Raw genomic sequence first — 17,089 nt, forward strand, 5'->3', positions numbered from 1 at the left:
CGCTTCCTTGGATATGGAAACCATCAATGCCAAGACAGTTTATTGCTAATGAAGCAAAGTTAGACAGACTCAGTCTTTTGTTTCTGCCATGCCTAATCCTCCTGTCCTGGGCCACTGGCAGAAGTAGTTCATGCCCAAAAGGAAAATTGGGTTACTTAAACCAGGGTTTCTCAGCCTTGACACTATTGACATTTTTGTCATGAGGAACTGTCCTGTGCAGTCTCAGTGGCATCCCTGGCCTCTACCCACTACATTCCAGTAGCAGCTCCTATCCCCCCTCCCCTCCCGCTAAGACGTGACCATCACAAATGTTTCCAGATGTTGCTCCCGGGAGCAAAACTGTACTGGGTTGAGAGCCACCAACTTAAACCAAACCATTTCCTTCAAAGTGGTAACAAAGGAGGGATGTGATGGGAAGAGGAGCAGGCTTCCAGCGGCCCCCGGGTTGACTCACGTGGTAGGAATGACCATGCTTCTGTCTCCACTGCACCAGCACTATCTGGGCGATGACCAGGGCACAGAGGAAGGTCAAGATCATCTCCATGTGCATGGACTCATGGTCCCGGTGCATCCTGTACATCCTCTCCTGCTGCAGGCTGGAACCAGCAAAGGAGGTCAGCTGAAAAAGCCCTCAACTCTTGCACATTTAGCAGAACAAGAAAAATAGGTGGGACTCATAAGAAGCAACTGGGAATTTCAAATGTAGGGTTTTTGAAGCTTTGATTACAAAGTTTTCCAAAGTCCTTCTTGGTTCCTCCCTTTCTCCTGGGCTTGGGGAAGGGACAGCTGAGAGGAGGAGCCTGAGTTTGTCAGCAAAACCAATTCCTCTCAGCCCTTAGCTTTCCCACATGCTTTTGGGCTCAGCCTTGTCCTTTCAAGGAAAGTGATGGGGCCAAAAACTCACTGATGGGCCCTGGGAAGACCTGGGTTATAGCCCCTGATCTGCCACGTGGATCACCTTGGGAAAGTCACTTATTCTATCTGAGCCTCAGTTTCCTCATTTGCAGATCTCAAATAATGATCCCTCTGTACCTCGCAGGATTGGTCTAAAACTGCAAAGCACATATATATTTTATTTGTACCTATATGAGGAATAATAATTGCTATTAGGTTGAATCATATAAAATTGCCATTTTTGAAAGTAAAAAAAAAACCCAGTCAAATACTGGTAATTTCAAGTAATTGCTAACATTCTCAAGTACAAAGATATCCTGCAGATGGTGCCTGTGAAGAGAATGTTATCCGCGGGGCTACAGAAAACTCCTGAGTTGTATAAATCATTTTCATTATAAGGAGAAAGAAGAGACCTAAGTATTATCTTAGGCACAAACATTCAGAGGATGGCTAAATGTTTCAGTGTTTAGTTGGACTCTTAATTTTATACAGTGGTAGAGAAAACCACTAAAATATTATGTCATCTGGTTTAACTTCCTACAGCAGAAGTGGTCTCTAAGAGAGTCTAGAGCAGAGGCTCTTGACCTGGTCTGTGAGTTGGAAATCACTAGGGAGCTTTTAAAAATCACAGTGCCCAGGCTGGACCTCAGATCAATGAAATGAGCATTGCTGGGTGTTCTGGGCTGAACTGGGTCCCCTCAAAATTCATATGTTGAAGTCTTAACCCCTAGGACCTCAGAATGTGACTGTGTTTGGAGAGGGGGTCTTTAAGGAGGCAATTAAGGTAAATGAGGTCGTTAGGACAGGTCCTAATCCAACATGACTGGTGTCCTTATACGTGAGGACACAGACTCCCACAGGGAAGACCATGTGAAGACACAGGGAGAAGGTGGCCACCTGCAAGCCAAGGAGAGAGGCCTTAGAAGAAACCAAAGCCTGCCGACCTCTGGATCTTAGACTTCTAGCCTCTAGTCTGTGAGAAAATAGATTTCTGTTATTATAGCACCCAGTCTGTGGTGCTTTGATATGGCAGCCTGAGCAAACCAATAGAGATTTCCAGGATGGGATCCAGGCATCAGTAATTTTTAAAGTTCCCTGTATGATTTTAAGGTGCAGCCAAGATTGGGATTCGCTGGCCTAGAGGAGAGAGCAGTCCGGGATCAAGATTAGGGAAAAGGGGGAAAAGTATGAATCTTGCCAATCAATTACTTTATAAATATTGATTAGCATTATCTTTCACCCCAAGTGGGGAACCATCAGTCACAAAATCTCTCAGTGTCCACTTATGACTGGTCACAATATGTATTTAGTTAGAGCACTGATCAGAAAGCACTCCACGGTAACATTCTGTGACCTTTTAAAGGCACTTGTTGGGTACCTGGGCTGTGTCTTTGTCTTTAACCAGCATTTCTACAGAGCTGCCTCAGTAAGAGCCCCATCCAAATCCCAGGGGTGCCCCCTGCTGGAGAATGCACAGAAATGAGCCCACAGACCCTCATAAATATTCCTGCTTGAGTTCAACTTTTCTGAGATGGAATCTGAAAATGTTAGTGCTGGGAGGTACCATAGATGTACTGAGACCCCTTCATTTATCAAATGAAGAAGCTGAAATCCACATCAGGTAAGCAACCTGAATAAAATTACATGGCTATTTGTTTCTGTGTTGGAAGCTGAGCTTAGGAGCTGAGAATGATTTCTAGAAGCTCTTTAAAAAATATATTCATTCTTCTGAAGAAATGGGAAGTGAAAAAAAAATAAAAGGGTACAAGCACTTAGTTATAGTTTTTACAGCCCCAAATCCCAAATAACTATTTAATATTCTCTGTAATGAGTGGACTTCAACTTAGGCCACGTAGATAGAAGAGTGAATTTATCATCAGTCTAAAATAGGACTTGCATAGATATCAAACAAAATATACTTTATGACATTTATCTATTTTGTGCATATACAGTAAAATGCATCTCAGATGGTTAACCTATGTGGAAGTACTTTGGAAAGTATAAAGTAGCATACAAATGTAATAAATATTTCTACTTTGATTAGGAATACATTCATAACTGATAACCATAATGCAAAAAAGGAGGAACATTTCACTGTTATTTCATTTGGTGCCCATAGGGGTCCAATGGTCCCACAGTAGGTACCATAGCACAGGGGAAACAGCCTATAAAGAAAACCAGATGTGTCTTGTGCCTCAGAGGACAAGGACATATAAGGACATATATTGAGGGACATACACATTTGTGGGACTGCATGGAGCCTACTGCAGAAAACAGATGAAATCCCTGTGGTTTTGGTCTATACAATCACTGTGCACACATGGCCATGCTAACCCACCTTCTATCCTGGGAAATTTATAAATAAAATGATGGCTTCATTTAATTTCTCAAACTGTTAAGATGGAAGTCTAATTTTTAGTATACCAGCTGTAAAAAAATACAAATCACTTACTTCCACTCATCATCGGCAGAAAGCTTTGTGTGAGAGACCTGAAAAACATAAAAAGAGCCCTTCTCAAGTTTTTCTTGTTTTCTTAGCTTGCATTTTACAGCATTACATGAGAAACCCAAACCATGAAAAAGAGTGATGTTTCTTAGTATTGGAATAATTTAGGATGAAAACGCTAATAAAATATTTGCTTATGGAACTAAAACACACATACACATACACACCCTAAACAAAACAGTAATCAGGTCACTATTACTAAATACTTGATTCTTCTGTCTAAGGTCAGAGAACCAGATGAGGCCCCATTCCTGTGGTTTTGTTTGGCAATTCAGTCAGGGTTGTAGGGAGTGGCCTCCTAATGGGCAATGTCACCCTGGCTTCTGGTATATGATCTGTGAAGTGGAGAGCCTCTAAAAAACATCTGTTTTGCTGGTGTCTTAAATGATACCAATGAGTAAATATCATCTCCAAGTTCAAGGTTTTAGAGTCAGAGCTGACCAGCTACTTGTTTGCAGCATTTTTGTGTCCTCCTGTTAATTTAATTTAAACCCTGACCCCAGGGAAGTGGGGTAATGTGGCCTTGCCCTTGCACACTGAGCGGGAGAGCATAGAGACCGTCCCCAGGAAGTGCTTTAGGCTGATCTACAGAGTGTTCCCACGTGCTGCCTGCCTTCCGTTGGTCACTGCTAATCCACTACATTGGGTCATTTGAAGCCTTTAAGGCCAATCTTCGAAAATACGTCATCGTATAACCTTCATGGAGAACACAGGCTGCTTAATCTCTAGTCCAGTAGCATCAAAAGCTAAAAATCCCTAATGATGGCAAAGAAGAGAAGGCAAATAAAGCATTTGTTACACAAATCTGACATTAACCAGCTTTTTTCCTTTTGTTTTCTTCAAATGGCATAAACAATTCTGACAGGGAAAGAAACAACGCCATCCATATTTCAGGCTAGGCTTTCTCTGACTTGAGGTCAACTGGTTCCGTAAAACACCTATGCCTTGGTCAGAGGCTGGAGGGGTTCCCTTATAATAGAGACGAAAGCTCCAGGTGATACAGCTAAGCAGAGGCTTGGGCAGTATCTGCACAACGCGAGGGCTGGCTGGATGATACCAGGAGAGGAAGTGGGTGAGGCAGCAGGGGATGCTGGCAGCTTCTCCCGGGCTCTCTGCCCACTGGTGGTCCCACCAGGTGGTCCCTGAGATGCAAATGGAGGTCATGGCACCTGGGCTCAAGGCTGCTTTCCAGGAGCAAAACCTTAGTGGCAACCCTCAGGGAAGAGCGGTACCCGAGTCCCCTCCTTTGTCTGATAGGGCTCACTTGGCTGACATCTGCTTTGGGGGAGAAAACACTGGACGGGCTTGGAGCCAAGAGCCGTGCAGCCACCCAGCAACACCCAGCACTAAACATCGAGCTGACTGGGGCTTTGGGTGACCCAGGGCACATCACCAACCTGTGTTTGTCTCCATTTCCTTCTTAGAGACTGGAGATTGACATAAAAGCTGCTCTTGTCTACTTCACTGGAGTACTGTGAGTATCAATAAGACAATAGATGAGAGTTTTGTAAGAAGGTGCTTCATCTAAGGGCCAATTATCTCAGTAAAAGTTGTAACCAAAGACTCCCTGGGTCCTTTTCTTTTTGCTATTCAAGATCTTTGGGTTCACAGTGCTTTTTGTTCAGATAACCTTAAAACAGGGAATGGGTTTTTTGTTGAGAAGATAAATTCCCTTTGACTTTTACAAGCAATATAGCCCTGGGCATAAATGTGTAACTATCTATCAGATTCTAAGCCTTTTTTTTTTTATTGAAGTATAGTTTATTTACCATATTATATTAGTTTCAGGTGTACAGCATAGTGATTCAGTATTTTATAGATTATACTCCATTAAAAGTTATTACAAGATAGTGCTATAATTCCCTGTGCTATACAGTATAACCTTGTTGCTTATCTATTTTATACATAGCAGTTTGTATCTCTTAATCCCACACCCCTAATTCGCCCTCCCACCTCCCTTTCCACTTGGGTAACCACTAGTTTGTTTTCTATATCTGTTAGTCTGTTTCTCAAGTCATTTTAAAAGAAGTATGATAAATTATTCTACAGAAGACCAGGAAAGCTTAGGGAGTAGAAATTATAGCTGAAAAGATTTCTGCTAAATATTGGATACAGTTAAGAACTTCCTTAGATCAAGTGATATTGAAACAATATTCTTATTTCCTAGGGAAAAAGCAAACTATGATGATGATGGAAATGATTTTTTCCTAGTAATAGTTCCCTATAGTACAATATTTTTTTTCTAGGGTGGAATCTACTTTTTGACAATTTTCTTCTGGTATGTAAGCCTATCTGGGATCTTAAGAGGATTTATTTTGGAAATTGAAATGACACTAAGACTTATGCTTATCTGAAGGATAAGCATAAGGATAGCCAGGAAAATTCAGAAGAAGAGAGTAAAGACTTGGCCTATCAGCCACTGAAATCTACAATACAGCCACAGAAGTTAATTGAAAGCATTACTGGCCCAGGAACAAGAAGACAGAGGAGTGAACAGAACATAGAGGCCAGGAACAGACCCAACTACATATGATAAGCAGTGAGAAATCAGTGAGAAAGAAATGATTGTTCAATAAATGGTGCTGAGACCATTAGCTAGTCATTTGGGAAAAATATAAAGCCGGATCCATACCCGGCTTCAGAAGGATCAAATATTTAAATGTAAAAAAGAAAATCTTAAAAGGGCTAGAAGTAAATATTTTAATAATCACGCAGTGAAGAAGGCATTTCTAAGTATGATGTGGAGCCCAGAAATTGTAAAGTAAAAAAATTGATGAATTTTGAGGACATAAAAATCAAATACATTAAAATCACCTATATTTGAAAGACAAATTAAACTGGAGAAGATACAACATATGTGAAGGCAAGAAGTGAATAACCTGAATAGAAAAAGAGCTTTTACAATTTAATCCAAAAGAGACAAAACATTTCCAAAGGGCAAGGCACATGAACAAGAAATTCATAAAAGAGGAAATATAAATGGCTCATTTATGAAAAGATGTATCAACTCACTAGTAAAAACTTTGGAAAAGCCTTTGTGAAAGAAGACTGATTGTGCTGAAGACCCTTGGGAGGGATGAGGGGTGGAGGGGTCCTAGCACTTCTGGAAGTGTGGGTGCAGCTGGGTGAAAACAGAAGGTTCAGTTAAGAGTGGTGGGAGGCTTTGTGTCGTTCTCCCCTGCACCCCACCCCTAGGGTGATTGGACAGGGCTCAGAGGCCCAGGAGCTGGGAGGGAGGGCGGAGGCATTGAAAGCCCGTGTCTGGAGGAGGGATCCCAGCCCCGTCCTCTATCAGGTCCCACGGGCATTGCCCTGCTCTACAAGCCCCTGTGCATCTCAAACCTGGAAACACAAAAACTTTTTTTTGTCTTTTCTAACTCTTAAGAAAATATTTTGAAAGTTTTGTCGCTGGTTGAGTAGAAATTGACAGAAGAGGGCTGGTGTAGGGTGTAGGCCCTCAGGTGGGTTGAGGGAGAAGGGCGGAAATAAAGAACAGCCCCAGCCCTGGAAAATCAGAGATAGAGTTTTTAATTTGCCCACCCCCCCCCCAGGCCATCCGAAGCTGGTGTCTAAGCAGATGGGGGTCCCCCTTGTAACCGCACTGCCTCTCTCCCTCCACTGCGGTGGGGTAGCTTGGAAGGAGCTAGGAACAGCCTGGAAATCCTGAGTCTGAGAAGTGAGGAGGTAAGGTGTGCAGGGGGGCCCTTCCTACCCCGGGTCCTTGGTGCATCTGATGGGACCAGTCCTCCTCCCTGGTTTCCGTGCTGCAGTGGGTTGAACTATGTCCCTCCACGTCCCCCCCTACCCCCAAAGATATGGCCAATTCCTAACCTCTGGTACCCATGACTGTGATCTTATTTGGAAATAGAGTCTTTGCAGATGTGATCAAGTTAAGGATCTTGGGATGGGATCATCCAGGATTTACAGTGGGCCCTAAAGCCAACGGCTGGTGTCCTTACAAGAGAAAGTCAGAGGGAGATTTGCACATAAGCAGAGACACATAAGCACAGAGGAGAAACATGCAGGAGGAGGCCACGTGAAGACAGAGGCAGAGACTGGAGATAAGCAGCTATAAGCCAAAGACACCTGGAGTCCCCTGAGGCTGGAAGAGGCAAAGAAGGATTCACCCTAGAGCCTTTGGAGGGATCATGGCCCTGCCTATACGCAGGTTTTGGACTTCTGGCCTCCAGAACTGTGAAAGAGTAAATTTCTAATGATTTTTTCCCCCTTTTCTATCAATATTTCTTTTATTTTCTGTATTTTTAAAATAATTTTTATCAGAATACAGTTGATTTACAATGTTGTGTTAGTTTCAGGTGTACAGCACGGTGATTCAGTCATACGTATACATGTATCTATTCTTTTCCCATATAGGCCATTACAGAGTATTGAGTAGAGTTCCCTGTGCTATACACTAGGTCCTTATCAGTTATCTATTTTATATATAGTAGTGTCTGTATGTCATCCCAATCTCCCAATTTATCCCTCCAGTAAATTCCTATTGTTATGGCAGCTCCGGGAAACGGATACACGCATGTCCAGCCCCAGCAGGTCGTTATACACTCCGGTTTGCAAGCAGCGGGGCGGGTGGGGAGGGCGTGACCCCTGTAAGCTCTGGGTCAAGCAGGCTGCACAGGTCCCGGTGGACCCTGCAGGCAGGGCTGGCAGAGCAGCTTGGCTTATAATCTTTAGACGTGTGGCATGTGGGACTTTATTTGTACTCTTGCCCTGGGCCTATCAGATGCGGGCCTGCCACTTGGCTGGGGATGCTGGCTGCCAGGCAGCACATGGAAGACCAGAGGACTTTTTGTAAAACCATCCAAGACAAGAGAAAAGACTTACAGATATGGACCGTCATCATTCTTCCTGTGAAAAGGCCCAGGTAGGTCCCCTTCCAGCACAACCTGCCTGTCAACAAGCTCTCTCTGCTTACGGGAGCTTCTGAACAGTGTTTTAGTGTCTCCCCTTAAATATAAACAGATGGCCAAAGATCACCAAGTCCTTGAGTCAGGAAAGGGTTCTGCAATGATGACAAGGATCCCAGGCTTTAAAAATGGAAACAAACAAAAGCTCTTAGAAATGAAAAATTTGAGAACAGAAATTAAAAATCTAATGGAAAAGTTGAAGATAAATTATGAAACTCCCTCAGAAAGAATAACCAAAAACCCCCAAAGGAGATGGAAAAGAAGAAAGAAAATATATGAAAATGAGAGAATCTGGCCAGGAAATCTCAAATCCAAAATAGAGTAGTTCCAGAACAAGAGAACAAGATAGCTGAGAGTAAGAAATTTAAAAGAAATTCTACAAGAAAATTCCCAAGGATTGAAAGACACCTGTTTTCAAATGAAAGGACTCACCAGGTGCCCAGCACAGTAAATGAAAAAAGAGCCATGTCAAATCACACCAGTTGGAAATTTGAAAATTGTGGTTCAGAAGGAAGAGCCTATCCAGAGAGAAAATGCAGGTCAAATGTAAAGGATCAAAACTCAGGATGGCACAGACTCCTGAACACCATCTCCACAAGTTACAAAGAGAGCAGAACAAAGTGTTCAAACTTCCAAGGGAAAATTACTTCTATAGACAAACTACCAATCAAGTCTGGAAGCAGAATGAAGATATTTATGGACATGCAACATTTCAAAAACATTCATCTCCCATGTGTCCTGTCTCAGGAGGCTTGACTAAAACAACAGAGTAAATTGAGAAAGAGAAAAACCGGATTTCCAGGAAAGAGGGGTGCAACCAGGAGAGTCCCCTCCAGGTGAAGGGACGCTCCAGGAGGACGGTGGAGGGGCATCCAGGACTGGTGTCTGGGCCTCAGACTGGGGATGTGGCCAGCCTAGACTGGACCAGGCATGGGGGGCTTCACCAAGTGCATCTCCAAGAAAAAGATGAAGCTGAGAGATCAGCCAGTGTGTTCTGGCATGTTGAGAAGATCCATACAATTCTGGCAGTGGGTTTGGGGATGAATGGGTGACTGGTACACCGAAAACTAAGGAAACCAGAACATGAAACTCAAGGGAAAGCAGACTAGTACAGAGTGGATGTGTAGCGACCCGTCTGGGAGTGACTAGTACTCACTTGAGTCGCTAACGTAGGCAGTGAGTGAAGACTTAGCCAAAATGTGTGATGTAACTAAATTGAGAGGATGGAAGAAGGAAAGCAGTGGGGGTGGGGTGGACAGGCTGGTGGGAGAGAGTGTAGTTCTCATCATCCACAGTAGGGGATCAATCAGATAACACCAGTGACTAAAAATCAAGAAATGTTGCATGATCGTGTTATTGAAAATATGGAACACATACCAGAAAAAATGGGTGAAAGCGTTGAAAATTGTTGCCTCTGGGGAGTGGAAATCAGGAATGGGGAAAGGTGAGTGAAAGTGGGGATGCTTTTTTTGTTTGTTTTAAGTCTTACAGAATTATGTATGAGTCTTTAAATTTGGGATGTACAAAACTTTAATAAAAATTAACAATAAAAAGAAAAAATTCCCATAACAAGGTATAATTTTCACCGAAAAGAGTGACAAGGGGAAAATAGCCCTCTCGCGCCTGTCACGTGTGGGTGTACATTAAGACAGTTTCTCTGGAGAGAAATTTGGCAACGCATATCAAAATTGTAAGTGTTTGTCTATTCTAGTGTAGAATGTTCTAGGAATATTGTCTCAGGAAATGAAGAGACAAGGAAGGATGACACAGATGTTCATGTAATTTTATTTATAATATTGAGAAACTGGGGCTTCCCTGGTGGCGCAGTGGTTGAGAGTCCGCCTGCCAATGCAGGGGACACGGGTTCGAGCCCTGGTCTGGGAGGATCCCGCATGCCGCGGAGCAACTAGGCCCGTGAGCCACAATTACTGAGCCTGTGCGTCTGGAGCCTGTGCTCCGCAGCGAGGGAGGCTGCGACAGTGAGAGGCCCGCACACCGCGATGAAGAGTGGCCCCCGCTTGCCGCAACTAGAGAAAGCCCTCGCACAGAAACGAAGACCCAACACAGCCATAAATAAATTAAATAAATTAAATAAATAAATAAATACATTTAAAAAAAAATTGAGAAACTGGCAACAATCTATGTGTCAGTCTGCAGGGGATCAGTTAATGAGTTATGGTATCTCTCTACAAAGGAAATCCATGTAGCTCTTTAAAATGATGGTGCAGAACCATATCTATCAATGCAGAAATATTTCCATGACGTATGGTTAAGAAAAAATGCATGCTCCAAAAACAGTTGTGTATAATATGAGCCTATCAGTGTAAATGTGCAGTTATATAGAATGAAGAACAGAGACATCCAGAAGAGAGAGAGATCCGGAACAGTTACCAAAATGTAACCATGACCCATGGGTGGTGCTGGATCTTGGGATATTTACTTCTTTTTTTGTATTCGTCTATATTGAATATATTCTACATGAATACGTCACTTAAAAGAAATCAAGCAGTCGTGTTTACTTGGCCCTCTCCTTGCCCCTTCTCCTTGTCTGTCAGTTGCCAAGCCCTTTTCTTCCTATCCTTGCATCACCATTCCAGTCGACCTCTCCTCTCCTTTTAAGCCAAATCTCACTTTTGAGCTCCGGATTCTTCTACTGAAGTGCCTCCTACACAAATCCACCTGGATGTCCCTCAGGCACACGAACTCAACCTGCCCCAAACTGAATACATTAATTTCACCCAAAATGCTCCCATTTCAGCGCCCCCCACCTCCCCCAATAGCCCCACATCCCATCTACCCAATCGCTCAAAGCAGAAACCTGGGGCACCATTGTTGATCTAACCCTCCGCCTCCAGCCTGTCACCCTCCCGTTGACACTACCTCTAAAGACCTCGCAAACCACTTCTTTCCACCTCTATGGCCTCTATACCATCCATGTTTTCATTCATTCAACAAATATTTATTGACCACCTCCTGTGTGCCAGGCACTGGGGGGTGGGGCTGGCATACAATGGAGAATAAGACAGACGTTCTGTTCTCATGAATGGAGCCTTGTGTGCGACAGAAAGCGTGGACAATAAACAAATAAACAAAGCAATTACCTAATGGAGTAAATCCTAGAAGAAAATAAACACAATGTGTGATAAAGCATAACTGGCGGCGGGGGAGGGGCCCTGACTCTAGATGGTGGGCGGGGAAGGCGCTCTGAGCAGGAGACATGGAGATGGAGCCAGGCACCAGGGCGCTCCCCTCCTCCCAGGGCCCTTGCCTTCGCCTTTCCCCTCTTCACACAGTGAGGTGATCTTATCAAAAGCCAACTGATCACATTAGCATCCCCCTGGCCACCCTTGTTAATGTCCCTCATGAGGCCTCGTGTCTCTTTCTGGCCTCACCTCCGTCCACTGCCCCTACACATCCTCTGCTCCAACTAAGCAGAACCTTCTGTCTCCTGAATGCTTTTTCTGCACCCCCAGCCTCCCTGTGGGTTGCCCTGGACCCACTTCCTCCAGGAAGCCCTTCAGGTTTGGCCCGTGAACACTGTTGCCACACTGCACCATCACTGTTGACTATTTCCGTGTCTGAATCTGCAGGAGGGCAGGGCTGGGCCAGCCCCCACCACTGAACCCCCACTGGTGCCAGTTCTCATCCTTTCTCACCCCAGCTGCTACCTTTCCCTTTCAACTCTTCCCTCGTGACAATCCATCTGATAGAAGAATCTTGCTAAAACGAGTGGCAAAAGCAGAACAGTGAACTCAAACTACTGATGTCCCTAGGGCACACTTGAGCGGGAGGAAAGGGTGTTAGGTTTGGAGCGCTCTGTCCAGCAATAAGGAATTCATGTTACAAGAAGAGGACAAAATTCCCATGCATAGAGGGGAGGGGAGGGCTGTGAGGCAGAGAGCAGTAGTTTTGGGGCAGAGGTGGGTCTTCTCGGGGGACGATAGAGCCTGCAAAGCAGACCTCAGTCAAGCAGAGGAGGGAACACATGAATTCACACTCTCTGCTCTCTTGCACTCCAACTTTGAGGCATCTCAAAAGCACACGAGGCCAGCTGGCTCAGCAGACCCCAGGGGTGCCGCTGAGCTGGGGGGAGGAGGATGGTGGGGAATGGGGCGGACCTCTGCCACAGAGAGGTTCGCTGGGAGCTGCGCAGACTGTGTCCCAGGTCATGGGGTTGTCTGCTCATTCGTCCACTCATTCATTCTTTCAGTGAATATTTCTTGACATCCTGCCATTTGCCAGACTATTTTCAGTGCTGGAAACATAGTAGCTAGTAAAGCAGATGAAGTGCCTGCTCTCTTGGACCTTGGGAGGTGATGGAGGCTCTTAGAGGAACAAATACACAAATAGACTACTTCAGGTGGCAATGGAGATGAAAGAAAATAAAACAGGGTGAGGTTTAGAGTGAGAGGGTGATATAATATATAGGGTGGTTAGTAAATTTTTACTGGGTGCTCAGTAACCCTATCTATTTTTCTTTTGTTATCCCCGGCTCTTGTAAAGTCTGGTTTAAACCAGCACTTCTCAAACTTTGATGTGCAGTCACCCAGGGGTCTGGTTAAAATGCAGATTTTAATTCAGTATGTCTGGGGTGGGGACTCAGACTCTCACTTCTAAATAACTTTCAGGTGACACCTTGGCTTCTGGCCCTGGACCACACAGCTCTGCCTTTGGGGCTAAGGGGAAAGCTGAGAGTCCCTCCCAGTTAACAGAGGGACCATGCCTCCTGAGGGCGATGGCAAGACAGTGATGTCAGGCTTAAGGGAGAGCAAACATCAGCAGCAAAAGTGACCCTTGCCAGTCTTCTGCCCCTCCTGGTGTGCAGAGGTCTTCATCCATAACTCTCTCTGGATGATCCGGGTTTGAAACCAGCAAGGAAGCCATGGAGTTTCCTTAGAGCTTCTCCATTTTGGAGACGAACTCCCAAATGCATAGTGTGGGACATGAGGCCTGCAGCAGCCTAGCTCTCTCCCTTATCTTTCACTACAAGTCTTCATGAACCCTGGATTTCTACCAGGGTCACAATAAGTACTGCTCCCTCTCCCTTTCCCCAGGGTCTCCATCCCCCAACAATGTTCTTCACCTCCAAGCAATTTGGTACTGCTGTTCCCTCCGTTTAGAATTTCCATTCCCCTCATGGCCACAAGGTCATATCTCACCCATCCTCCAAGGCCCAGCTCAAATGCCATGTCCCCCACCAGCCTTGCTCATTCCCTCTGCCAGGAGCGATCCCTTGCTTCTTAGAAATCCTACAAAGCTTCACTTGAACCTGTTTTTGGTTCAGTAATTTCTTCCTCCCCTCGATGAGTTATTTGTGTCCTAGTTTTACTTTCCTTCCAGGATGTGAGCTCCCAGAGGAAAGGTCCACCTTTAATTGTATTCTTCCCCCTCTCCCTACCCCAGTTCCCAGTACTTGGTCATGACCTAAGAATTGTCCTATGAATGAAAAATAAATGAACGATTGGGTTTGAGATCACCACCAGCAGGAGGAAGAACGTGCTAGCCCAGTGATTCTCAAAGCTCAAGCAGTAGCACCCCCTGGAAACTGGTTAGATTGCAAATGGTCAGGCCCTACCCCAGAGGTGAGGCTTGGAGACCCTGGGGGCAGAGCCCAGCAATCGACCTACATCTACTTTTTAACCAGCCCTCCAAGTGGCTCTGACGCTTGCTCCAGAGTGAGAACCATAGAGTTGAGCCTGAGGTATATCCATCATTCCTCAGCTGTCCTCCTCCAGTGCCTTGGCCTTCACCCGGTTCCGCCAGGGAGCAAGGAGGAGAGAGGGGTGCAGCCAGCACAGAGGGCAGCCAGCAGAGAGGGCTGAGCAGAAGGCTCATGCTGGAAGAGACAGAGTGGGTGGGGAGCCATGGAGGGAAGGAGCGGGGAGGAAGAGAGGGGAAGGGGAGAAGGAAGGGGAGAAGAAAAGGAAAGAGGCAGAGAGGGAAATGGAGAGGAGCTCGGCCTCCTGGGGTGGGGTGGGGCGGGGCGAAGAGACAGCATTTTCTAGAAGGTCATCCCTCCCTCCATCCCCGGCCAGTTCATATCGGGTGCTGGTGGGGGACCCTGGAGACCTATCTGTGCGGCCTCCCAGCCCCTGCATGGGCCTCGGGACCCCAGCCCAGTGTCCCCCCACACCCGCGCCCCGCAACCGGTACTTGCTCATGCTGGGGGGGCGCCTCCAGTCCGGGCGTCACCCCCGTGGTCATACCTTCGACGTGCACAGCCGCTGCTGAGGGTCTCTGAGTATGCAGGTGGTGGTTGCCCGGATGCCCAGCCCCGGGCAGTGCAGTCCCGGTACCAGCACGGGGAGCCTCCTGCAGAGCAGGGACGCTCATGATGGTCACCATTACTGCTGAGGAGACCCTCTGGGTCTTGGGGCCCTCTGTGGTGTAGCCGTTCCATCAGCTGCCATCGCTAGTGAAACGTCCTGCGCCCCCCCACCCCCACCCCGCTTCCCGTGCTCTGGGCTGGACCCAGCGGCTCTGTTACCAGGCTACAGGAAGGATAAGATGTAGGGAGTCTAAGAGTGAGCAGTGGAGATGAGAGAGGAGCAAGGACGAGCGAGGTCGTTTTCTCCTCAGTTCTATCCCTCAGAAGTGTTTATCAGAAGACAAGAGTTCAGGTGATGGTCCACATGCCCGGAGACTGACCCTCTGCTGCCTGTCCAGCCCCCTGCCCCTTCCTCCTCAGTTATCTGCAGCCTCAGTCAGGTGAGAGAGCTCCCTGGTAGAGTCCCATCGGCCCCTCCACAGATGACAAAGGAGGGAAACTCCACTGTGGGAGAATGCAGAGCCCCTTCACCCCTGTGCTCCTCCAGGACCTGGGCCTTCCCCTGGGAGATCACCTGAACCCTTGTCTTCTGGGTCCAGCCCATGTAATTTGCAACTTTGTTTCCCAGATCGAATGGTTGGCAGCTGACTCCATCATCAGTGTGGAAAAGATGAACTTTATTCCTGTTGTTTAGCTGTAATTTCTTCAGCATGTTAGCCCCAGTCTGCTGCCCCCATCCTCTCCTGGTCTAGACCCCCGAGGTGCTTGTAATGATGTAAGAGAAGAATTGAGATAATGTCATAAAGGTGCCTGAAAAACAAGGTAGAGTCAAGACTAGATAGACAAATATGGTATATTGTACAGGAAGAGAGAAATAGACCCATGGGACACAGCAGAAAGACTCCAAATGGACACATGCATTGACAGGAACTAGTTTTATGAGAAGAATGGCAAATCAGCAGGGAAAGGATTGACTGGGTAGTAATTAGCTTATCCATATGAAAAAAGTTACAGCATAACAAGACAAACAGATGGTTTAAAAAGCAAAACTTTAAGAAGACAATTTAAAAGAATATCTTTGTCATCTCAATATAGGAAAGATATATTAAACAAGAGTCAAGAAGAAAAAACCATGAAGGAAAAGATTCATAAGTTGGTCTATGTTAAAATGTAAAATTTCTGTACAATGGAAAGTTGCCATTAAAAAGAAGCAAGCGGAGAGAGCAGAGAGCAGAAGCAAGAAGAACTACAATCCTGCAGCCTGTGGAACAAAAACCACATTCACAGAAAGACAGACAAGATGAAAAGGCAGAGGGCTATGTACCAGATGAAGGAACAAGATAAAACCCCAGAAAAACAACTAAATGAAGCAGAGATAGGCAATCTTCCAGAAAAAGAATTCAGAATAATGATAGGGAAGATGATCCAGGACCTCGGAAAAAGAATGGAGGCAAAGATCGAGAAGATGCAAGAAATGTTTAACAAAGATCTAGAATAATTAAAGAACAAACAAACAGAGATGAACAATGAAATAACTGAAATGAAAACTACACTAGGAGGGATCAATAGAAGAATGACTGAGGCAGAAGAACGGATAAGTGACCTGGAAGACAGAATGGTGGAATTCACTGCTGCAGAACAGAATAAAGAAAAAAGAATGAAAAGAAATGAAGACAGCCTAAGAGACCTCTGGGACAACATTAAATGCAACAACATTCACATTATAGGGGTCCCAGAAGGAGAAGAGAGAGAGAAAGGACCCGAGAAAATATTTGAAGAGATTATAGTTGAAAATTTCCCTAACATGGGGAAGGAAATAGCCACCCAAGTCCAGGAAGCACAGAGAGTCCTAGGCAGGATAAACCCAAGGAGAAACATGCCAAGACACATAGTAATCAAATTGACAAAAATGAAAGACAAAGAAAAATTATTGAAAGCAACAAGGGAAAAACAACAAATAACATACAAGGGAACTCCCATAAGGTTAACAGCTGATTTCTCAGCAGAAACTGTACAAGCCAGAAGGGAGCGGCATGATATACTTAAAGTGATGAAAGGGAAGAACCTACAACCAAGATTACTCTACCCGGCAAGGATCTCATTCAGATTCGATGGAGAAATCAAAAGCTTTAGAGACAAGCAAAAGCTAAGAGAATTCAGCACCACCAAACCAGGTCTACAACAAATTCTAAAGGAAATTCTCTAAGTGGGAAACACAAGAGAAGAAAAGGATCTACAAAAAAACTCCAAAACAATTAAGAAAATGGTAATAGAAACATACATATCGATAATTACCTTAAACGTGAATGGATTAAATGCTCCAACCAAAAGACACAGGCTCACTGAATGGATACAAAAACAAGACTCATATATATGTTGTCTACAAGAGACCCACTTCAGACCTAGGGACACATTCAGACTGAAAGTGAGGAGATGGAAAAAGATATTCCATGCAAATGGAAATCAAAAGAAAGCTGGAGTAGCAATACTCATATC

The 17,089-nt window shown here is 45.2% G+C and overlaps 1 protein-coding gene across 1 annotated transcript in view; it reads right to left on the minus strand.

Moving 5' to 3' along the window:
- Positions 1-14,670, minus strand: part of RNF175 (ring finger protein 175) — a 64,387-nt gene extending 49,717 nt beyond the window's left edge. Inside the window, 3 exon segments of the mRNA XM_057546300.1 lie at positions 455-596; positions 3,347-3,384; positions 14,479-14,670. Of these exon segments, the coding sequence (XP_057402283.1) occupies positions 455-596; positions 3,347-3,384; positions 14,479-14,670 (372 nt within the window).
- Positions 14,671-17,089: the final 2,419 nt, after the last annotated feature.

Source organism: Balaenoptera acutorostrata, chromosome 5, assembly GCF_949987535.1.
Source record: "Balaenoptera acutorostrata chromosome 5, mBalAcu1.1, whole genome shotgun sequence".
Lineage (NCBI taxonomy): Eukaryota > Metazoa > Chordata > Mammalia > Artiodactyla > Balaenopteridae > Balaenoptera > Balaenoptera acutorostrata.